General features: G+C 40.3%; 1 protein-coding gene across 1 annotated transcript in view; it reads right to left on the bottom strand.

The window, feature by feature from the left end:
* ALPK1 (alpha kinase 1) overlaps positions 1–25540 on the bottom strand; it is a 129886-nt gene that overhangs the window by 74441 nt on the left and 29905 nt on the right. Inside the window, exon 2 of the mRNA XM_036764557.1 lies at positions 1413–1636. Within this exon, the coding sequence (XP_036620452.1) occupies positions 1413–1524 (112 nt within the window). The 5' untranslated portion in view covers positions 1525–1636. The remainder of the gene's footprint in view (positions 1–1412; positions 1637–25540) is intronic.

Raw genomic sequence — 25540 nt, forward strand, 5'->3', positions numbered from 1 at the left:
GTTGATTTGCCTTATCTGGAACTAAACTGATTATTTCTCCCATTCTGTGGCATTTGAGAGGAAAGAGAAGAAGAAAAAGCTATACCTGATTAAGGGGTTCAGAGTATCTCCTAAAAGGAGATCACAAAGTTTAAAAGAATTTGTTACAAGGAGGAAAAGTGTCGCATGGAGAAAAAAGGGTATCAGCATCAATGACAGAACATTACACGCTGCCCATGGAGAGAACCACGGACAGCTACTCAGTCTGTTCTTAAAGACCGGGGGACCTGTCAGTGATGGCCAAGGGGATGCTTGTATGAAAGTGCAGATCACAGAGCAGTAAGTGTGTTTTTAGATAATGGCCTGATTAATACTCCTGACTGAGACATGCTAACTAAAGCTGACAAATGACTGGTGATGGAGCATGTTATATTGAAAGGAGCACAAAAGGCAGGTCACAAAAAATTGAGACATAAAAACAGAAAAAGAATCTTGCATTAGAAAAAGATACCCAAATCATTACACACATATCAATATGCATATGTGTAATGTTTAAAATCTCACACTACTTCGTATCCATTACAGAATAACCAAAATGAGAGTACAGTGTGAATTTAACATGGACGATGTCTTTCTATTTACAAAAACGAAGTATTAAATTCTCCCAAAAGAAAAAAGGAAGGAATGAAGAGACAATGACACAATCAAGTTGACTGGATCAGAGAAAGACCAAGCCAGACTAAAAATGGGTTGTCATTCTTATAATTGGAGAGACAACATGTAGGAAGTCACTTTCTCTACTTTCTGATCTACCACAAACTTGTTCAGAATACAAAATTGAACATAAACCAAAATAATGGTGCAACGAATAATTTTTATGGCATCATTCCACATATGAATTTTTTACTATATGTTAGAGTTGATTGATTTCATACCTCTTTGTGTCATTAAAATATTATTATATAAATCTACTGATGCCCTTCAAAACAGAGATTGGGCTTGAGGCATGAAACATAGACCGAAACTTTAGGAATCTTCAAGTAAAGGCGCAAACTCTGAGGTTTATTCGTTGTTTGTCTTTTTTATTTAAGAAGTGGCACCATTCAGAAGTTCATTTTTTTTAATAATTAAAATTTATGTGCGGCAGCAAACTTGGGGCCATTGTTCCTCTTGAACTAAACTGTTCCTTGTGGTCTCATGTTTACTGGAGCCTAAAATTGGAACTGACAGCAATTCACTTCAACAAAGTGGGCTTCCTCCCCTGCCTGCCTGCAGCCCATGTCCCATTCATGCCCCAGAAATCCAGCCATCTCTCACTGCTCATCTGCCAAGGGTAGATAAATGGGGCAGGGAGGAGGACGGGCATCATGCAGGACAGGGTAAGAACATGGAACCAGTGGAATCCTTTCTGGTCTCCTTGCCCCAGATCTCACCTTGGCACTGCTCATAGTGTCTCTTGTCTTCCTTCCCCAATGCCCATGAGAGTGTGTCCAGCGCTTCTTTGCACTCCTGCAGCAGCCCAGCCACGGCTTTTTGATTATTCATGATGATTACTCCGCCTCAACTATGAATTGGGTGTCCCTGGGTGCAGAGTGATCAATTACCAAGAAGAAGACGCAGATTCTCAATAAAGGGATCCCCTTCAAGGCGGACGTACCTGGTGAACAAAAGAGATGGGGGAGATAATTAACTAAAGCATCATCAATTATCTGCAAGGCTCAAGCAGGGAGAGATAATAGGGGAAATGCATGGAAATACATGACAGCCTCTGAGGACTTTATTAGAGGACAGTGTGAAATTACCACAGGGCCTGCTCCAGAGGGAGAGCACCTCAGAGGAAGCAGAGAGCAGAAGGGAAAGAGCCCCAGGGCGGGCCAGCAGCCGAGTGAGGAGGCCGAGCAGGCAGCGGACACTCTGGATTTCTCTACCCTCTTGATTTTCATGCATTTGGATACTTTTATGGACAGACAGGCATCAGGCTCTCTATCTCCGGCAGACTACAGGAAGCAATTGTATAATCCTAGTCTTGAAATTCACTGTCAGCAAATGTTTATTGAGCACTTGCTATATGTTGGGTACTCTGCTTAGGGAGTGCTGGGGATAAAAAGAAGGGCAAAAATAGGGAACAGTACATATAAGACAAAGAAAGAAAGAAAGAAAGAAAGAAAGAAAGAAAGAAAGAAAGAAAGAAAGAAAGAAAGAAAGAAAGAAAGAAAGAAAGAAAGAAAGAAAGAAAGAAAGGAAGGAAGGAAGGAAAGAAGGATAAAAAGAAAGAAAGAAAGATAGAAAGAAAGGAAGGAAGGAAGGAAAGAAGGAAAGAGAAAGAAGGAAAGAAAGAAAGAGGAAGGAAAGGAAGGAAGGAAGGAAGGAAGGAAGGAAGGAAGGAAGGAAGGAAGGAAGAAAAAGGAAGGAAGGAAAGAAAGAAAGAAAAAGAAAGAACGAGGAAGGAAGGAAGGAAGGAGAGAATAATGGAAAATAATTTCAGAGGGAAGGAGGTGGGAAAGGCAACTACCAAATAAGATGATACCTGCCATATTATCTTATTTGATCCTCACAACAATCTATGTGCTATTATGCTGCCCCTTTTATAGTAGAAGAAACAGAGCCTGGCAGAGGTTAAGTGACTTGCCCAGGGTCACATAAAGCTACTAAGTGCCTGAGGCAGATTTGAAATCATGTCTTCCAGACTCTAGGCCCAGTGCTCTATTCAGTGCCCCACCTAGCTGCCTCAAGGGCAGGGAGAGACTAGGAAAAGCTTCCCACAGAAGATAGGATTTGAACTGAATCTTGAGGGACCCAAGGACCTGGTCATATGAAGAAAGCACTGAGTTTACCCTTCTCAAGACCCACTGCGCAGTCCTTCATGCAGCATTCTACATATGAATACTTTGAGGGGTGTATGGGGTGTTCAGGGAGGACTAGCACGTCTGGTGTGATGCAGGGCCGCTCATCAACCTTTGGTGTCTACCTGGCACTCAGCCCTCACCTGTGGCTCCAAGAAGTTGTAGCAAGTGCAGCAGCAACACCCTGGTAAAACTGTCTGGGCAAACAGGCTAAACTAGGTTGAGGGTAACAGGCTTCAAACAAGTTGATGAGTTAAGGGGATGTCTACCCCAAGCATGTGAAGACTTTCCCTGGTGGAATGGGCAGATGAGAACAATTTGTTCCAAAGGGCATGAAAGCAAGTGAAGCAGGCACTGTGGAGAGCTTAGAGCTTGGTCAGACACTGAAGATGCCAAGGTCAGTCATTCACTGAACCCTGGGCCATCAGCAGGCACCTTGTCTTTTGCCCTGCCAATGGACTTTGATGATTCTGGAAGAGTGATGCTGACATACTTTGTGTAACTCTGCCTCCCTTAAATCCAATTCACGCTCAAAACATGACCCCATGATATCATTGGTCCTCTTTGAAAATGAGGAACAACCAAACAACCACAAATTTGAAAGGTACCGAGATTTAGAATTACAGATGCCAATACATTTTCAATCACTGTGACCAACACAGCAAGAAACAACATCCTTAGAAGATGGAGACTAATATAAAAACTAAGATCTGGAAAACACTTTCTTTCTGCAACTTTATGTACAGCACAGGAGCATATCGCAGCTACTATGAACTCAAAACAGGATAATTTCTTTAGCCTGCACAGAAATCTTGCTGAGAATTCACACTGTGTCCTTGGCTAAATCATGTCCCCACTTTGTACCTCAGTTTCCTAATTTGTAAATGAGGGAACTGGACTACACGATTCCCAAGATTCCTTCTAGTTTATCACATTCTGTGATTGTAAATAAATACCCCCAAAACAACTAGATCAACAAACTTTTGTCCTACATTCAATCAATCATCCAATAAACATTTATTAAGTGTCTACTACGTGCCACACACTGTGCTAAGCTCTGGGGATACAAAAAAGAGGCAAAAGCTAGTCCTTGCCCTCGAGGAGCTTGCAATCTAATGGTGGAGACAACACACAAACAAATATATGCAAAACAAGCATATATAATATGAATTTTAATATATTATATATATGATATATATATAAGAAATAATGAAAAGAGCCATATTTTATATATAGATAGATATAGATATAGATATATGATAGGAAATAATGAAGAGTCTAGCTGGGTCTCGATTAATGGGAATAATGCCCCCTTGGAGAGGGCACATTACTAGAGTTAGTGGATAGTGCAAATTTGAATACATGTGGGGATTCATTATTTGTACTTATTCATTCTAACGATTTATTATTCATACAAATAAGGAGCTACCTGTATTTCTGGGTACAAACCAACTCTCATCCTGTTAAGCAGATAAGTAGATATTTAGGAGGTTCTCATCAGGGTTAAACTGCTTCTGAGTGCATCTGGGCATAGGACCGAGAGTCCAGGGCAGTGGTAATACACAAGAGAAGCAGAGAGTAGCTGTACACATAGATCCCACTCCCTTTGTCTTTGACCTCATCTCTCTCCCAGTGTGAAATCCAGTGATGTGATAATTAAGCTTTTAACAGCAGTGTAGAAAAGATGGGTTCTTCTTCTGGATGGGATCATTTTGAATTGAAAAGTTATGTGAGGCTTGAGAAGAAGAGAAAGTTTCTCTTCTGGGAATTGAGAGCAAACAGAAAATGTCCAATGAATTACTGTCATAAACTAGGTAAAACAGTGGATAGAATCACAGATCTAGGAGAGCTCTGAGGCATCTAGTCCAACACGGCTTCTTCCTTTTACAGATAAGGAAACAGACCTGGAGAAGTGAAAGAATTTGTTCAAAGTCACATGGGTAGTAGGTGAAATTAGATTCAAACCTAGGTCTGCTGAAGTCATATCAAAAGCATTTCCCCCACTGAAACCATGCTGAATATTAAGTCTAATCAAATCCAACAAGTGTGAACTATATAAATGAATAAAATAATTATTAAGTACTTAATAATTGAGAAGTAGGTGGCACAATGGATAAAGGACCAGGCCTGGAATCAGGAAGACTCATCTTTCCAAGTTCAAATCCAACCTCAAGTCACTTAACCCCATTTGCCTCAGTTTCCTCATCTGTAAAATGAGCTGGGGAAAGGAAACAGCAAATCACTCCAGTATCTTTGCTAAGAAAATCCAAAAATGGGTCATGAAGAGTTGGATATGACTGAAAAATGACTGAATAACAACAAAAGTTAGTGCAATTTTAAGCTTATTAGCACTACTAGAGCTTAAAATGGCACTAAAACTTTGGGGACACCTTACATATCCATACCTATATCTATATCTATGATCCATTTCTATGTCATATCTTTATAAGTCTATGTTTATATCTATACACAAAATAGTTGAATAAAAAGTAGTTTGGACTAGTAGTTGGGAGGATCCAGAAAAGCTTTATGCAGAAGATCCCTATGATGCATCTTAAAGGAAGAGAGTGTACTCTGTGAGGAAGAAGCAAGGATGGAGTCCATTCCAGGTGTAAGGGATCACCACAAAAAGGATGGAGATGGGTAGAGTGGGGTATGGTGGCACAGAGAGAAGGCCAGTTTCAATGGATCACAGAATATGGGAAGGTAGTAATGTCCAATGGAAAAGTAGGTTGAGATCAGGTTGTGTAAGGCTGTAAAAGCTAAGCAAAGGAGCTCATATTTTGTTCTAGAGACAATAGGAAGGCACTGAAGTTGATTGAGCAATGAAGTCACCTGGTCAGATCTGTGCTTAAGGAATTGACTTTATGGGGCAACTAGATGGTGTAATGAATAGAGCACCTACCTTAGAAGTCAGGAGGACCTGGATTCAAATCCCGCCTCAGATACTTGACACTTCCTAGCTGTGTGACCCTGGGCAAGTCACTTAACCCCAATTGCCTTGCCTTCCTCTACCCCTCAAAAAAAAGGAATTGACTTTAGCAGCAGAGTGTAGAATGGACCAGAAAAGTAAGAGGCTTAAGGCAGGGCAACCAAAAAGGAGGCTTTTGTAACAATCTGGATGAGAACTCATGACAGCTTGAGCTGAAGTGGTAAATGAGTAGGAAGAAGAGATTGGATGAAAGAGATAATGTAAAGGTAGAGATGACAAGGTTCAGCAACTGGTTAGATATGTGAGGTGAGGTAAAGAACGAGAAATATTGCTGAGATTATGAGCCCGAGACACTGGAAGGATGACAATGCCTTTGACTGAAATGGGGAAGTTTAGAATAAGGGAGGGTTAAGAAGGAAAGATAATGAATTAAGCTTTAGACATGTTGAGTTTAAGATGTCTCCATGTGGAAATGTCCAACAGGCACTTTTTTATGACTAGAAACATTGTACGTAGCATGATGTGATCATTGGCTTCCATCCAAATAAAGTGAAGACAGAGGGATGAAGCTAAGACAGAACAAAGTGGATGGCATGAAGAAGCACCTGGAGTAGCAGCATTGGCATAGCTACCACCATCACTTGTTTCCATGACTGCACTGGCTGTCCCCAATCCTGGAATACTCTCTCTCCTCACCTTTGCCTGTTAGAATCACTGGCTTCTTTCAAGACTCAGATCAACAGAACCAGGAGAACATTGTGCATAGTAACAGCAACATGATGTGATGATCAACTTTGATAGACTTGGCTCTTTTCAGCAATACAATGACAAATTGTATACACAGACAAATCCAAAAGACTCATGTTGGAAAATGCTATCCACATGCAGAGAAAGAACTATGGGAGTCTGAGTGCAGATCCAAGCATACTATTTTCACCCTTTTAAATTTTTTTCTTTCTCGTGTTTTTTTCCTTTTGTTCTGATTCTTCTTTCACAACATGACTAATGTGGAAATGTGTTTAATATGATTGTACATGTATAACTTATATCAGATTACTTGCTGTCTTGGGGGGGGGGAAATTTGGAATTCAAAGTCTTACAAAAGAGAATGTTGGAAAAAAAAGACTCAGTTAAAGCCCCACCTTCTGCAGGAAGCCTTCCCTGGTCCCCCCAGCTTCTAAGGAAGCACCTTACCCTCCATGATTACTGTTGATCCACACAGTGTGTGTGTGTATGTGTGTGTGTGTGTAGATAGATAAATGATAGATAGCTAGATATAGGTGAGATAAATATAGATATATCTTTACAAGTTGTCTTTCCTAATAGAATATAAGCTCCTTGAGGACAGGAATTGTTTTTGTCTTTCTTTGTATTCTCAACACTTAGCACAATGCCTATGACATATTTTAAGTGTTTAATAAATGCTTGTTGACTGACAAGTTGACTTTGTATTTGTCTACAGTCAATAGTATCCCATTGCAACAGTAAAGTTGGATGGGGGAGAGTGTGAGTCAAGCCATGGAGATGTAAGAAAAGGTGAAGATACTAGGGCACAATAAGTGTTATGGTTTGGCTGGAATGCATACATGAAGCAGAATTAACGACTGCAAAGATACATTAGAACCAAATCGTGGAGGGCTTTGAATGCCAAATTAAGGAATTTGATTCACTTTTGCCCTCCCTAGACATCACTCCCTTATATATACACTGTTTTCCACTGTTAGAATGTAAGTTTTTTGAGGGTGGGGTCTCCAGCATTTAGCACAGTATCTGGCAGATACTAAGTGCTTAATAAATACCTTTTCATGCACTCATTCATCTAGTCCAAGCCATATCCAAATCATTAATACCATTTTCAAGTCCCAAATTTAAAGTTTCCTATTGCTCTCATCAAATGGAGGTAGAAGAATAAATTATGTCACACTGCTCAAGCTGTGAATACAAAGACCTAGTACCAAAATGAAAAATCTCTTTTTAAAGAGTAGATTTGTATCTGTGTTGTGGAGAACCATGTGTTCGATTACTTCAATTCCTTTAAAACTGTTTTAATGTAAAGTTGAGGATTCTAAAATTATAATTCTAGCAGAGTCCAAATAGAGCAATTAGCCTTTGCAAGTAATCAGCTCTTCCTATCTATACTAATAAAGGAAAGGAGAAGCATAATACAGAATAAATGATAATAAAACACTACTTGAAATTGACTCTCAAGTGAGATCAATATTCAAATGTGAAAAAAACAGACTACAAGACCCGCACGTATACTCATCCCTTCTTTTCCATCTGTCTGATCCTATGCCCCTTCACAGCTCAGACCTATTGCTGATCCAAAAATCTATCAGGAGGAGAGGAGGAGAACTGTCCCTGGTTGTTTTGGGATAGTTGGTTAATCCTGCAATTTACTCACCAATTTTCAATTCTTTGGATTATCTGGATCCCTTGTTTCTTGGTGGTTAGCTGCCTGTGGGACATTTCACTGATCATTAGCACCTTTGCTAGAAAGAGGGAAAGAAATAAAAGGAACAGAAAGCCTCACTGGGCCAATTTTTCTCCTGCTTGTTTGTTCCATCAACAGACAGCCCACAAATCAGTTTGTCGGCAAATATTATTGAGCAAGGCACAGAGTCGAACACATTGTTGTCTAGGGGAATGAACGCCAGAGTTGGGAATCCTATGTCTGAATCCCACCTTAGACACTTATTATTACAGGATCCCAAATTTTAAGGCTAGAAGGGTTAAGTGACTCATACAAGTAGTGAGTTGGGAGAGAATGGATTTGAATATAAGTTCTCTGGTTCCAGATCTACCACATTTTACTGGTCGTGTGACTGTAGGTAAGTCAAGACCCTCAATTTGCTCCTCTCCAAAGTGGGGATAATAACAGCACGCACTACCTACCTCACAGGGTTGGTACAAATAAGTCTTTTCTCTGCAAATCTTAAAGCACAATAGAAATTCATGTTTATCATTTTATTACTGTTATCGATGCTCTGTACCCTCAAGGAATTTATAATATAGTTACAGGGCAGTACAGGAAGGCCCCCCTGCTCCAACTCACGAATGGATTATAATTCTAAAGTCCATTGTAAATTAGAATGTTTAGAATTCAGAACTCATTCCCATAAAAATACAGGTGGTTAGGTGCTTGGTTGAGCTCACAAACACCCATTGAGCTTCATGGTGTTCTTAAGCTATAGCACAGCTTTGAACAACAGAATTATTTTGCCCTGACTTTCCCCACACCTTTGCTTTTTTGCAATTGTTACCTTTAAGCCTCAGTGCTGATCAGCCTTCATCATCTACTCTCTCCTCCATCTCTGAGGCTGCAGAATATTTCAAGTCATCCTCTTTAATCTCTGCTCCTTAGTGTTTTGTTTTGTCTTTTCATTCAATTCATTTCCACTGATTATTTCATGTCATAGACTGACTGTTCTCATCTCAAGTATCATTTTCCTATCTTCACCCTTTTTAATTTTAATTTTATTTATTTATTTGTCTTTAGTTTTCAACATTCACTCCTATAAGATTTCGAGTTCTAGATTTCTCCTCCTCTGTCTGCTTCTCCCTTCCCAAGGCAGCATGATATCTGAAACAGGCTACACATGTATAATCATATTAAACATATTTCCACAATTAGAACCAAGGGGAAACACCACTAGAAAGAAGAAAGAAAAAAACAGAGAAAATAATCTGCTTTGCTCTGCATTCAGACTCCAAAGTTCTTTCTCCGGATGAGGATGGCATTTTCCATTGTGAGTCTTTTGGAATTGTTTTAGATCCTTGTGTCCATGCCTTCGTACTTTCCACAGGTCACCTCATGTCTTACTTTACTAAAAAGAGCCAAGCTCTTCCCACATGGGCTCCTTCAACTCCTGCCGTCCACATCTTGAAGCTTCTCTCTATTTTCACTCATCCTCTTTTTTTCTTACCCAAGATGAAGAGGTAGCTTTCTTTCCTCCCCACTTCTATCCCTGCATTGTTTCCCTGTCTGTCTTCTGCTAATATTTCACTCTATCAAACATGAAAGATTATATTTCTCTAGAGCTTTCATGGCAGCCATCAAAGAAGATAGTGCAAATATTCTTCCCCCCATTTTACAGATAAGGAAACTGAGGGTTAGACAGGTAAGTGCCTTTATCAAAGCCTCATAGTTGATAAGCGCCAGGGACTAGATTAGAACTGTGGTGTTTTAGAACTCTAATCTCCAACTTTCCACTTCACCTGGGAATGAGCCCATCTCTTTTTCACTCTTCAGTCTTCCTCTCTTCATTGGCTCTTTCCATTCTCCCTATAAACATGTCCAAGTCTCCTCTATCCTTAAAAAAAACAACAAAACAAACGCTAAACCAACTTTCTTCAATCTTGACATCAACCTGCTCCATGTATCATCTTTTCTTTCAATGTCAAACTTGTTGCAAAACCATCTTCACTAACTGCCTCTGTTTTCTCGCAACCCTGCCCCCCCCACCCCGTCTTTAATCCTTTGCAATCTTCAGCTGAAACTGCTCTCACAAAGGTCTTCAACAACCTGCTAATTGCCAGATTCAATAGCTTTTTTATTAGTAGCTCCATGATCTTTCTGCTGCTTCTGACACTATTACCCACTTCCTCCTTGATTCTCTCTATGCTGCTACCTACTGAACCTCATCTATATTCTTTAGCTGAGGGGTTACTCTTCTCTAAAAGAGGAGGAATTAGCTGTGTTGACTCTTTTTAGCTAATAGCCCAGACACTACACTTTAGCTCTCTTAGTAAGAAAGATAGACCCTCACACTTACAGTTAGATCAAGGGAAAAACCCTTCGAGCTCGTTGGTTTTATAGAAAACTCATCTTTGTCTCTTCCTGACTTCTGATATCCAACTGATTTCTGTTGACAAGGCCTATTGATGCTACCTCAATATGGCTCTCAAATCCACCATACTTTTGTGAGATACTGGATAATCCTGGTTCTCCAATGTCTCTCGTCTATGTTTTTTCTTTTTGGCTGGACCTGTGATTCATTGCCATAGGGAGCTATAGTTGAGGGACTCCTTTTACCAATCCAGATTGGCACCTGCTCTGTAATTAATAATCCTGGAGGGTTGCTCAGAAACAATGAGAGGTTAAGTAACCAATCCAGATTCATGCTCTATCCACTACAACATGGAGCATCTTTAAGTATTCCTTATAATGACAAGACTAGAATTTGGACTGACTTAGATAATTAGATCCAATCCCATCATTTTTGGATAATTTTCCTCTGTTTCCTCATCTGTAAAATGAGGGTGTTGGACCTGATGACATCTGTGATCTAAATCTACGATCCATGCTCTGATAAACTTAGGGAAGCATGTAGGAAATGTTGATAAATAAGACTACAAGGACAGATTGGAGCCAGAATGTAGAGGGGCCTTGAATGCCAGGCTAAGGGATTTGGAATTTTTTCCAGCAGGTGATGGAGATCCATAGAGCAGATGAATGATATGGTCAGACCTATGCATTTTCCCCCATTTTTACACTTTCAGTTTTATTGATATGTTTGTTTTTATATTACAAGTATTTATAAATACCTTTTACATTTACCTATATGAAAAGTCTCTTGTAATAAAGGAAAACAGTTAAGTATACAATGACCCTGTCTGAACATGCATGCAGCATTTCACATCTGTAGCATCCCCATCTCTGTATTTTTAAAAATCAACTGAAATGTATTTTACTTCCCTCTCACTCCCTAGCCCATTGGAAAGAATTAAATTTCCTATAACAAATATTCAGTCAAGCAAAATAAATCTCCCCAAAGACTATACACAAATACATAGTCATATATGGATCAATTGTTCGATCAATCAACAGATAGATGTCACATTCTGTACCCAAATCCATCACGTCTGTAATGGATAGCAGTTTTCATCATCAGTTTTTTGTAATCATGAGTGGTCATTGTATCGACCTATGCATTACAATGATTATTTTGTCAGGGGTTTATTTACCTCTCTTGATTGAAAGGTATATTAAAGAAGGTAAAGAGAGAAAACAGGAAGGCCTGTTGGAAATATGTTACAATTTCCTCAGCAAAAAGTAAAGCAGGACTGGATTAGAATTATGGTAATAGCAATGGAAAGGAAGGAATGGATTTGAGAGCCATATTGAAGGTAGCATCAATAGGCCTTGTCAACAGAAATCAGTTGGATGTCAGAAGTCAGGAAGAGACAAAGATGAGTTTTCTATAAAACCAAAGAGCTCAGAGATGAGGTTTTTCCCTTGATCTAACTGTAAGTGTGAGAGCCTGTCTTTCTCACTAAAAGAGCTAAAGTGTAGTGTCTGGGCTATAAGCTAAAAAGAGTCAACACAGCTAATTCCTCCTCTTTTAGGGAAGAGTAACCCCGCAGTTAAAGAATACAGCTGAGGTTCAGTAGGTAGAAGCATTAAGGAAAACTTATTGGCATGGGAATAAGAATGATAGAGTGCAGCAAAGTCATAATGATACATGTATATTTCTCCACTTATTGTACCCCTACATATGATGTGTGTATGCTTTCCACTGAGGCTGTAAGAAAGTATATCTAGGTTTGTTGAAGAAAAGTTCTATTGCTATTTTTTATTACTACTTTATTGCTCTTTATTAAATGGCTTTGCTCTGGACTAATTGTGTCCTCTGGTTGTCTAATAAAAATAAAATCATTGGTGGGGACTTCTAAGCTATGGTTCTGAGTGAATGTGAAGCCACAGAGTACTCTGAAGCTGGGGCACCTTTTCTGGAGGCCAGTGAGAAAATACTCCAGCTACAGTAGTGCTTTGCCAACATAACATCTCTCAAATTAGCCTTTAATAATAATAATGTGAATTATTATGACTGGCATAATGGTGGCATGGATTGTCTTATTATCAACATCCAGAACAGTGTTTTACACATAAGGGACAGGGACTGGATCTGTTATCTCATTGGCCTATTAGGAATTGTCCAGTGAAAAACTCCCTTTACACCTTCTCTGCATTTGGTATTCTTAGAGCATTGAGAGACTTGTCATGGGTCATACAGCCAGGAGATGTCAGAAACACAACTTGAAGCCCAAGTTTTCCTGGTTCCAAGGCCAGCTCTTTACTGCACATACTAGGGTATTTAATAAATGCTTATTAAATGTGAACTACACTTAATTGCTGTATACAACTGTTTCTTTCAGAAAATGCATTGCAAATTCACAAGCAGAGTTAATAACACGTTTCCTCTAATCTATATCCGAGAATTCAAATTCCTCTGTGTTTCCTTTTATACCACATTCTAATAAGGTCAGAGCGAGGTGGGAATAGAGACTTCCTCAGCCTCCAGAAGTATCTGTGGATGACAGTAGAAGGCAGAGGAAATTTCTTTTTAAGGGAGCAGGAATTTAATCATAGTGATATAAATCTTGGGTACCAACCTTTTGAGTATTCATATAAGAATATAACATTGTAGATCAACCACTCCCAAGGTATTCTAAATTGAGGAACTGTGATCAATTGCTTGCCTGGGAAGTTGCTATCCCCCAATGAGTGGCATAGACCATTGCTACAGCAGTCTACAAGCAAAAAATTCCCTGGTCGCTGGAAGGGGCAGTAAAGGTTTTACGGGAGAGGAGGACTTAAGCTAAGCCTTTCAAGACAGTAGGGTTTGGATAAGGAGAACATCTGGAGCAAAGATTTGAAGGTAGCAGTGTACAAAGTATGTTCAAGTGATAGTATGTATACCTATGCATGCTCCCTGTGTGGCCCCTCTTCCCACTGATGCGTTTGTGTTTGTGGAAGACCGTGCCTAGTTTTATGAGAAAAGAGTTTTTGTTGTTCTCCCCCAAATGTAAATACCATCGTCAGTGGGAAGAACGGATACACAGGGATAATACATAGGGGGCACACACAAGTTCAATGACATATATGTAAATAACATATGTCACCAGCACAGATAGAAAATGTGCATATCCAATGAATGCACGTGGTGGGCCTCCAACATTGAAGACTGCTCATGGCAAGCTTAACTTAGTGGCTAAAATGGCTTCCAATATTTTCAGTAGATTTAATTCATCTCTTTCTCTTACGTATACAGAAAAGAGAGTAGAATGTAATGAAATAATTAATCTAAGGAGACATTTAAGAAAGTTAGCACCACAAATTGAAAATCAATCTCTTTTGTTCTCAATAACAAGTTAACTTGTACATTATGGAAAGTAGCAAGTTTGAGAAAACCAAGTATTTTAAGAAACAAAGTTCTGTCCTTCCAGAAGCTCTAATTCAGTCACCAAATTCCTCATTGTGGATGTTTACCAAACTCTACTCTGTAGGTAAGTGGGATTGTTCAGTTAGGACAAGAGAGTCTTCAGGGTCATGATGGGTTACCTGTCACTCTCAGGAAGAAAGAAAAGGAAAGGAAAAGGCCATCCCTGCTGAGGATAATGTGAACGTAACTCGGCTACAGTTACCCACTCCATCAGCCCATGATGACATCTGACAATGGAGTCATCTGATTAGACTGGCCCTGATGGCGAGAAGAGAGGCATATGACTGTCTCCTGAGAGCATGCCAGGTCAAGGTGAGTCATCCTTGCCATCTGGTCCTGGCTCCAGGCTCCTACACAGATGTCTTTGAAATGCTGCTTCCTGGAGATCTTCCCTTACAATTCCAAACTCAAATGAGGAAAGAAAATATACTCATTTATGTCCAAGAAAATCTCCACTGCCCCCATCTGTCCCTAATATTCACAGAATTGATGTGAGACACCAGGAGAGTAGACAAACCCTGAGCAACCCTAGCCATGCCCTGGGGAGGCAGGTATTGTTAGAACCATAGTCAAGATAAAGAAGTTGAGTGTGGAGGGGGGTGGAGGGAGGAGGGGCAGCAGTGATTTTTAAGTGACTTACTCAAAGCCACACAGTGAGTCAGTTACAATGAGGATTAGAATTCTGAGATTTTGACCTTCCGATCTGGGTAGGAAGACCTACTTTCCATGCACATTGACCCAAGTGCTATGAAAATAACTTGTAATGTCTGCTTTGCTGGAAGAAGAGTACTGTGATTTAAGCATAATTAAGTCAATAAAGATTTATTAAACACCTACTATGTGTCAGGCACTATGCTAAGCTCTGGGGATACAAAAAAGAAGCAAAACAGCTCCTGTCCTCAATAAGCTCGCAGTAGAATGGAAAAAAGACATAGAAACAACTTTGTACAAACACAATATAATCAGATAAATGGGAAGCATTGAGGGGGATTGGAAAGGCTTCTTGTGGAGGGTGGGAATTTAGCTGAGATTTGAAGGAAGTCAGGGAAACTCAGAGACAGAGATCAGGAGGGAGAGCTTTCCAGGCATGGGGTACAGCCAGGGAAAATGCTCAGAGTCAAAAGAGTGTTTTTGTGAGTAACAGCAATGAGTCAGTATCATTGGATCTTAGAGGAGGGGGAGGGGGAAATGATTTAAGAAAACTGGAGAGGGGAGAACAGATCATGAAGGGTTTTGAATATAAAATTGGGAGTCAATGGAGTTTACTGAAAGGGTTGGGGAGGGAATAGTCAAACTTGCACTTTGGGAAGACCCTTCTGATAGCTAAGTGGGAGAGGGGAGAGATTGAGTCATGGGGATCAACCAGCAAACTTTTATAGAAGTCTAGGAGTGAGATGACATCATGGTGACACTTGAGAGGAGAGAAAGGGGCAAATGTGAGAGATTTCACCAAAGTGGAAATAACAGAATATGGCAACTTATCGAATATGGTGAATGAGAAAGAGTGAGGATTTGCAGATGATGTCTTGGTTGTGAGCCTGTATGACTGGGAGGGTGGTGGTCTCCTTAACACTAAGAGGGAAATTAGAAGAGGGGAGGGTTCTGTGGGACATAGGGAGTTCATTTTTTGAAGGAAGACAGGAAGTCATGCATTTATTTAGTGGTTTCTTATCTGTGAAAATGCAAGATGATCCATATACATCATCTCCCTGAACAGAGCTGGAATGGCAAGTCACAACAAACCTTGCTAGACCAGAGATTAAAGTGAGGAATGGTCCAGGGTGATTGTCGGAAGAGCAGATGGACAAGGAGTGACCAACAAACTGCTGCATGTATTCTTCCCCTCTGCCTTCTTGCCCACCTAGGAACTGTTACCCTATTCTGTGCCAAGCACATGATGATACAAGAAAAATTAGAGCCAATCTATGCCCTCAACATTATAACAATAATAATTCACATTATAATCTAGTTTGGAAGATAAGACATATTGGAAAAGAATGATAATAATTCCTGGAATATTCACTCACACATTGGCCATCCCAGGAAGGTTACCTTATGTTTGAGGTATTCTGTGGTTTGCAACCATTAAAAAGTAGGATCCTACGTCTATCAGTCTCCCTTTTCTAGTTACCTTGCTGCCACAGGACTCACTCAACATTTGAGATTTGCTAGGGGATCACTGGGGCAGATCAGCAGAGCAGATTGGCACAGTGGATAGACTGCCACACCTGAAGTCAGGAAGACTCATCTTCCTGAGTTCAAATCTGGCTTCAGACAGTTGCTAGCTTTGTGATCCTAGGCAAGTTACTTAACCCTGTTTGCCTCAGTTTCCTCATTGGTAAAATCAGTTGAAAAAGAAAATGGCTAACCATTGCAATATTTTCACCAAGAAAACCTCCAAATGGCGTCATGGAGAGTCAGATATGACTGAAAATGCCTGAAAAACAACAACAACAGGCAATCAGCAGCAAACTGGGCAAAGGATGTGGGGGGCAAGTCTGGCCCACACTGTTACTGGCTCTCTGCCCCTGCCCCTCCACAGTAAACTCACACTAAATCTCCCCAGTCCTTGTTCTTTTCTGCCCTCAATTTCCATTATTCCATCAGACTTTTCCATTACAGTAGAAAGGTAGCTGGATTTAGATTTAAAAGATCTAACTTACCAGTTGTATAACTTCATCTAAGTTACTTAACCTCTTTGGCATTTTTAATTTTTGAATTTATTTAGTATTTTATTTTTCCCAGTTACATGTAAAAACGATTTTAACATTCATTTTTAAAACTGAGTTCCAAATTCCCCCTTTCCTCCTCTATACCTCCCTCAATGAGAAGACTGCCAATTTGATATTTTATATATGTGTAGTTATACAAAACATTTCCATATTAGTCATGTTGAGAAAGAAAACATAGACCAAAAAAAAACTCAAGAAAAATAAAGAAGAAAGTATGCTTCGGTCTGTATTCAGACACCACTAGTTCTTTCTCTGGGGATGGATTGCATTTTTCATTATAAGTCCTTCAGGATTCTCTTGGATCATTGTATTGCTGGGAATAGCTAAGTCATTCACAGTTGATGATCTTACAATATTGCTGTTGCATTGTACACAGTACATTTCACTTTGCATCAGCTCATGTAAGTCTTTCCAGGTTTTTCTGAGAATATCCTGCTCTTCATTTCTTATATTACAATAGTATTCCATCATAATCATATACCACAATTTGTTCAGCCATTCCCCAGTTGAAGGGTATTCCCTCAATTTCTAATTCTCTGATACCAGAAAAGAGTTGCTGTAGATATTTTTGTACCTATAAGTCCTCTTCTCTTTTGTTTGTTATCTCTTTCAGGATACAGACCTAAGGTAGTGGGACTGCTAGGTCAAAGGGTATGCATGGTTTTATAGTCCTTTGGGCATAGTTCCAAATTGCTCTACAGAACGGTCGAATTAATTCACAACTCCACCAACAATGCATTAGTGTCTCATTTTTCCCACATCTCCTCCATCATTTCTCATTTTCCTTTTCTGTCCTATTAGCCAATCCAACATGTGTGAGGTAGTACCTCAGAGTTGTTTTAATTTACACTTCTCCAATCAATAGGGAGTTAGAGCTTTTTTCATATGGCTATAGATAGCATTTATTGCTTCATCTGACAACGGTTCATATATTTTGAGCATTTATCAATTGAGGAATGGCTCTTATTTTAATAATTTTGACACAGTTCTCTATATGTTTGAGAAATAAGGCCTTTATCAGAGCAACCTGCTTGAAGTTTTTTTTCACAGTTATTATTGCTAACTATTTTCCTCCATTCTATTTTCCCCTACCTCATTTATTCTATTCTCTCTCTCCTTTTACCCTGTCCCTCTTCAAAAGTGTTCTGCTTCTGACTACCCCTCCCCCAATCTGCTCTCCCTTCTATCACCAGCCCCCTTCTCTTATCCCCTTCCCTTTCTACTTTCCTGTAGATACATTTCAATATTAGGTTCAGTGTGTATATTATTCCTTCCTTGAATCAATTCTGATGAGAGTCAGGTTCAAGTGCTCCCACTTACTTCCCCTATCTCCTCCTCCATTGTAAAAGCTCTTTCATGTGAGATAATTTGCCCCATTCTACCTCTCCCTTTCCCTTTGCCCTAGTACATTCCACCAATTTTATTTTTTAGATATCATCCCTTCTTATTCAACTCATGCCTATGCCCTCTGTCTATATATACTCCTTCTAACTGCCCTAATAATGAGAAAGTTGATATGAGTTACAACTATCATCTTCCCATGTAAGAATGTAAACATTTTAACCTTATTAAGTCCCTTGTAATTTCCCTTTCCTCTTTACCTTTTTATGCTTCTCTTGAGCCTTGTATTAGAAAGTCAAATTCAGCTCTGATCTTTTCATCAAGAATGCTTGAAAGTCCTCTATTTCACTGAATATCCATTTTTTTCCCTGAAGGATTATGCTCAGTTTTGCTGGGTAGGTGATTCTTGGTTGTAATGCTAGCTCCTTTGCCCTCTGGAATATCATATTCTAAGCCCTTTGATCCTTTAATGTAGAAGCTGATACATCTTGTGTTATCCTGACTGTGGCTCCATGACTCTTGAATTGTTTCTCTATGGCTACTTGCAATATTTTCTCCTTCACCTGGGAATTCTGGAATTTGGCTATAATATTCCTGGGAGTTTTCATTTTGGGCTATCTTTCAGGAAATAATTAGTGGATTTTTCAATTTCCACTTTGGCCTCTGGTTCTAGAACATCAGGACAGTTTTTCTTGATAATTTCTTGAAAGATGATGTCTAAGCTCTTTTTTTATAATGACTTTCAGGTAGTCCAACAATTCTTAAATTGTCTTTCCTGGATCTATTTTCTAGGTCAGTTGTTTTTCCAGTATTAAACATTGTCTTCTATTTTTTAATTCTTTTGGTTTTATTTGATTGTTTCTTGAATTCTTAGAAAGTCATTAGCTTCTATTTGCTCAATTCTAACTTTTAAGGAATTATTTTCTTCAGTTACCTTTTGTACCCCCTTTTCTATTTACCCAATTCTACTTTTCAAGGAGTTTTTTCATCAGTGAATTTTTGTGTCTCTTTTTCCATTTGGCCTATTCTGGTTTTTAAGGTGTTATTTTCTTCAGCATTTTTTTTGGTGTTTCCTTTACCAAGCTACTGACTCATGATTTTTTTTTTGCATCACTCTCATTTCTCTTCCCATTTTTTTCCTCTAACTCTCTTATTTGATTTTCAAACTCCTTTTTGAGCTCTTCTGTGGCCTGAGATCAATTCATATTTTTCTTGGACTCTTTGGATGTAGGAGCTTTGACTTTGTTATCTTCTGAGTGTGTGTTTTGATCTTCCTTATAACCATAGTAACTTTCTATGGTCAGAATTTTTTCTGTTATTTGCTCATTTCCTCAGCCTATTTCTTGACTTTTAACTCTTTGTTAAAGTAGGGCTCTGCTTCCAGGGTGGAGGGTGCACTGTCCCAAGTATCAAGGGTTTTGTGTGCTGTTTTCAGAGATATTTCTAGGCACCTGTAAGTTTTCAGTTCTTCCAAGGTAGTATGATCTAAGGAGAGGTGCCTTTACTCCTCTCCTGGCCTATTCTCTGGTCTGTGAGTGACCACAAGCACTATTTTCTGCCCTGGAACTGTGAAGAAGGTCCCCCCCCATCCACTGTGGCTGCAAACTCTGCTATGCTAGTGCTCTTCTTTGCCCTGGGACTGCCACCCAAGACTGTGACCCAGATCCAAGTATGGGCAAAGCAACAGAGTCCTGCCTCAGAGCTAGCAAAGAGACCCTTGTAATCTCCTTCTGGCCACTTGGTCAATCCCCTTGTTGTCTGTGGGCTGAGAGCTCTGCAAGCAGCTACTGCCACTGCTGATTCAGTGACTCCAAAGATCTGCTCCTGGTTTGCTGGGGCTGGGTCTGTGCTGGTGTGGCCTGTGCTAGACTGTGCTCCACTCTCACCTAGGTGCAACAGACTTTTCATGCTAACCTTCTAAGTCATTAGCTTTCACTGGAAAATTATTTTACCTCATCCTTTTGTGGGTTCTGATGCTCCAGGAATTGTTTTATGGCAATATTTAAAGGGACTTGGAAGGGTTTGGAGGAGAGCTCAGACAAGTCCCTGCCTTTTCTCTGCTATCTTGGCTCCACCCCCTACTTAAACTCTTTAGGCCTCAGTTTCTTAATCTGTAAAAGGAATGGGGTTGGATAATTTGATGACCTCTATGGTACCTTCCATCTCTAAATCTACGATTCTGTGATCCTAGTTCTCCTTCTAGGAGAACAAATAGTCTCCTAATGGATTATTTCTATTCTTTCATGCCCACTGAAACAAAGCTTTCTCTTAAAGACACAGACAGAATCTCTTGGCACCCTCTCCTAGAATGACAGAATTGGAGAGTTGGGAGGATCTCAGCAGCTGTGTTGTCCAGCCCATATACAAAAATATCTCCTCCATTATAACCTGACAAACAAGTGCTCATCCCCTTCTTGGTCTCCAAGAAGGGAGAATCCATCCCCTGTTGAGATAACCCATTCCACTCTTGGACAGCTCTTACTGTCAGAAAGTTTTTCTGATGTTTCTGAGGTTCAACATCAAAACATTTTTTTGCAAGTTGCACTGATTGCTAAAGGTTCAGCCCTCTGGGGCCAAAGGAAAAAAGTCCCTTCTCCCCATAAAAATCTTTCAAACTCTTAGTCAACTTTAATATCCCCCGTCAGTTTTATGTAGGATAAATATATCATTTCTTTTAATAGATTCTTGTTAGACATGGATTCAAGGCCCTTTACCAGCCTAGTCACCTTCCTCTGGATACTCTTCTACTTACCAGACAAAGGCAGACCATATTGGAACTTTTGATGTTGTTTTTGTGGTTCAGTCATGTCTGACTCTCTGTGATCCCATGGACCATATTGTCCATGGAGTTTTCTTTCTTTTTTTTTTAGATTTTTTTTTGCAGGGGGGAAAGCAGGGCAAATGGGGTTAAGTGACTTGCCCAAGGTCACACAGCATGTATGTGTGTCAAGTGTCTGAGGCCAGATTTGAACTCAGGTCCTCCTGACTTCAGGGCCAGTGCTCCACTCACTGCGCCACCTAACTGCCACAATGCATGGAGTTTTCTTGAGAAATGGTTTGCCAAACCAGAATGGTTTGCCATTTCCTTCTCCAGTAAATTAAGACAAACAGAGGTTAAGTGACTTGCCCAGGGTTGCATAGCTAATAAGTGTCTGAGGCTGTATTTGAACTCAGGTCTCCCTGACACTAGGCCCAGTGCTCTATCCACTGAGCCATCTTGCTGCCCCAATAATGGGACTATCACCTCCTTATTCCTGAATCTAATCCTTTCTTAACTGCAGCCCCAACTCACATTAGCTTCTTTAGCTGCTACATAGTACTACTGACTCATATTGACCCTAAAACCCTCCAGATACTTTCCAAAAAATTTTTGTCAACCCACAATTTCTTCTTCTTATACTTGTGAAGTTGATTTCTTTGTACCTAAGTGCAAAAGTTTACATTTACCATTATAAATTTTCATCTTAATGAATGCAGTCCAATGTTCTAGCTAGCGAATTTCCTTTTGAATCTTGATTTTGCCATGAGTCTCCAAGGCTGGCTGTTCCATCTCTCACAGTCCCCAATACTGCAGGCCAGGAGGAGGGATTGGTACATTCCTTGCTCCCCACTGCCACTTTCAACCTCTTTCTCTGCCCCCATCACCCCGTAATCACCTTTAAAGCTCTCTCTGCCCAGTCCAGAGCCTTAATACTATCATCTATGGACCTCCAGGTTATGGCTCTGATTGCTCGGTTTATTATACTTTTAGAAGTTAAGTACCTGGGATAGGGGCCGCTAGATGGCTCAGTGGATAGAACACTGGACCTAGAGTCAAGAAGATCTGAGTTTAAATCTGGCCATAGACACTTATTAGCTGTGTGACTCTGGGCAAATCACTCAACCTCTGTTTGCCTTAATCCACTGGAGAAAGAAATAGCCAACCACTCCAGTATCTTTGCCAAGAAAATCCCACAAACAGTATGGTCCACATGGTCACAAAGAGTCAGACATGACCAAACAACAGCAACCTAGGACACACACATCCTGTTACAATACTATGAGGTCATAGCATATTCATTCAACATATTAAACACCTACTATGTGCCAGGCAGAGAGGCAGAATTGGCATTATGTCTGGAGACCTAGCCTTAGGGCCAGGAAGATTTGGATTCAAGTCTCTCCTGTGACACATACTGGCTGTCCAATCTTGGGCAAGCCACTTAATTTCTCAATGACCTAATAATTCCCTAATGCTTTACATTGAAGGAGGGTGCTGGCCAGCAATGGCAGAAGAGGCTTCCTCATCTGGAAGTTCGCTGTGCTACTAATATCATAGGTCCACTCCCTATCTTCATCCTCCTCCCTATCCCTACGTTCAAGGTATGAGGAAAATTCTAGGAATAGAAAGACAATAATGAAAGAGACCCTCAAGGAGCAAGAATCAGATCCAGAGAGAGCACATTTACATATACATATGTAAATATAATACGCATACATCCACAAAAATGCATATGTACAAAGGAGAAATCTGAAATTACTGGAGGAGAAAAATTAAGATATTCTTGAAATAACAGTTTGCCATCTCAGTTCATTCATTCATTTACTCATTTGTTCATTCTTTCAACAACATTTAGATGCCTGCTCTAGGCAAATTCATTGCACTAATTGACAGGGAAAAATCTTCAAGAAATACCCTTTCTTTTTTTAAATAAAAAATATTATCTTTTCTCTTGGTTTTCTGTTATTTATATTTGGGTTTTCTGTTGGCTTTACTGTCATCTGAATTTCTGAGAAGGATAGGTTTTATGACAATAATTTACATTTGACCTCCAATAATCCTGAGCTGGGTTTCTAGGGCAAAGTAATATAACCATGAGGAGAATCCCTCTAAATTACACAGTAGATCCACGTTCTATCACCAAGCAGAGATTCCACTCAAAAGACTTGAAGTGTTATGACCAATTAGACATTTTTCAGGGAGAAAGATATGAGCTTTATTTGCTTTTCTTTCTTTCTTTTAAAAAGGTAATTCATCCCCAGTCTGTAATCTCCTGGTCTGCTGAGCCCCTGCTATGTTCCATTGTTCGTTTCCCCAGCACTCTGTCTGGGGTGTCAGCAGAGTGAGCACCGCCGTGGCTGGAGGGAAAGAAGAGTCCATCGGATTACAGATCAGACATGAACATTCCCCCAGCCCCTCCTCTTCTTCACCCTGAGACACACAAAAAGCTCTTATTTATTTTATACTTAGAATGTCAAAGGAGCCTGGGGGTGGGCCTCCTGAGCTGTGGATTGGCAGATCACACTCCAGCTCTGAAATAATAAAGATTCACCATGTGGCTGTGTGATCTACACAGAATGGGCATGTCACCCGCAATCGATGGGTCTTGGCAGGCAGCCTCCTGCTGGCCTAGGGACAGAGAGAGGGCTACATTTCCTAGAGCTGCCAGAGCCACTGGGATGCTGAAATCCGGAGAGCCACACAGAGGGATGGCTGGGGGCTGCTCCAAAGATATACGGAAATGTGTGGTTCAACAGGACAGGCATCAAAATACTGACTGGCATTTTTAAATGGAAGCATGACTGAGTGTGGCAGAACAGCAGTGGTTCTGAGAAAGTTTATAGCAGGATTTTACTGCAAATGTGTTGTGTCGCCCCATGGTGCAACACCCCCCCACCCCTATCCATACTTCAATGAAAACGGGAGATCATGTTTGTTTCCCTTGTTTAGCCTAGCATATACTGTATTACTAAAGCATTTGTGCTCTCAGTCTGTCTGTCTCTGTCTTCCTCTCTCCTTCTCTCTCCTCTTCCCCCCCCCCCGTCTCTCTCTCTCTCTCTCTCTCTCTCTCTCTCTCGGTCTATCTGCCTGTCTTTCCCTTTCTCTCTCTGCCTCACTCTGTGTCTCCCTTCTCTCTGTTTCATGTATCTCCTTTCTTTGTGTTATATCTCTCTGTCTCCCTCTCCCTCTCTCTGTCTCTGTCTCTTCCTCTCTCTCTTTGTTTCCCTGTCTGTCTGTCTGTCTCTCTCTGTCTCCTTCTGTCTCTCCCCCCTTCTCTGTCTCTCTGTCTCTTTCCCTATCTCTCTTCCTCTCTCTCTGTTTCTGTCTCTGTGTCTCTATGTCTCTGTGTCTCTCTCTGTCTCTGTCTCTCTCTGTCTCTGTATCTCTCTCTGTGTCTCTCTCCCTCCTGTCTCTGTCTCTCTCCTCTCTCTCTCTCTCTCTCTCTCTCTCTCTCTCTCTCTCTCTCTCTCTCTCTCTCTTTTCCTCTCTTATCTCTGCCAAAGTTATCCAAAAAGTCTTGCCTGGGAAATACATACTACTTCTACTACCTGGATGCCTTCGAGAACTCCTCATGTAACCAGGCAATCCTGGAAAATAAGCACTCTTGGTGCAAATGAAAAGTCTAGGCCCCTTTCTCTGCTTCTCAGTAAAATGGTGCTCAGAACTACAAGCAGTCAATTTGGAGCAGTATCTACTGTTTTTGTGTATATGTTTTTATCTTCACTACTTCCCCTAGTTCAAAGGCCAGCAAGCCTCATTTCCTCATTAAAAATGAGGACCTCAGAGGTCTCATTTCCTCATTAAATAATGTGGGACAAGAACACAGAGACAGACAGAGACAGAAAGGAAGGGGTCGGGGGGAGGGAGAGAGAGAGAGAGAGAGAGAGAGAGAGAGAGAGAGAGAGAGAGAGAGAGAGAAGAGAAGAGAAGAGGAGAGGAGAGCAAGGAGGAGGAGAGAAAGAAGAGGGGGAGAGAGGGAGAGAAGGAAAGAGATGGGGGAGAGAGAGAGAAGGAAGAGAAAGAGGAAGAGAGAGAGAACTTGACGTTAATTCTACCTTTCTGTTTGAGATGGCCTTTGTAAAGAGCACAGGATAGTGGTGTCAGATGACCTTAGGCTCAAATCTCAGCTCTGCCACTTACTATCTGACTTTAGACAAATCACTTTGCCTCCCTAAGCTCTATTTTCTCATCTGTAAAATGAGGGTCAGAGATGGGCTAGATAATCTCTGGGATCCCATCCAGCTCTCAATCTATGGTCCTATGGTTTTAAGGACAGTACTTACAAAGGAACAGAAATAAAATTTAAAGGGAAGTTTTTTGAAATGGACAGAGAGTAGAATCAATCAAAAAGAATTTAATAAGCACCTACTATGCTCCAGTCACTGTGCTTTTGGTACTGGGGACCCAAATACAGAAAAAAAAAATCCCTACTATCATTCTATTAGGCACAGCACATATCCACAACCCTAATATAATACAGGACCAGAGGAAATTATAAAAGATTTCTTTATTACTCTTTTGGTGACTAGGGATAGTCCATAACTTGGAAATATAAAAAAGAAAAGAAATATTATATATAATATTTGCATTTTGATTTTCTTTGAGGGACCTAAAATTTAGTCTATAAACATTTTTGAGCATTCGAAATGTATATAACAAAACACTTAGCATTACTGGTGGCTATGAAAGAAACAAGAAAAACTAGTTCCTGCTTTCATGGAACTTAT

The sequence above is a fragment of the Trichosurus vulpecula genome, chromosome 6, assembly GCF_011100635.1.
Source record: "Trichosurus vulpecula isolate mTriVul1 chromosome 6, mTriVul1.pri, whole genome shotgun sequence".
In the NCBI taxonomy this organism is placed as follows: domain Eukaryota; kingdom Metazoa; phylum Chordata; class Mammalia; order Diprotodontia; family Phalangeridae; genus Trichosurus; species Trichosurus vulpecula.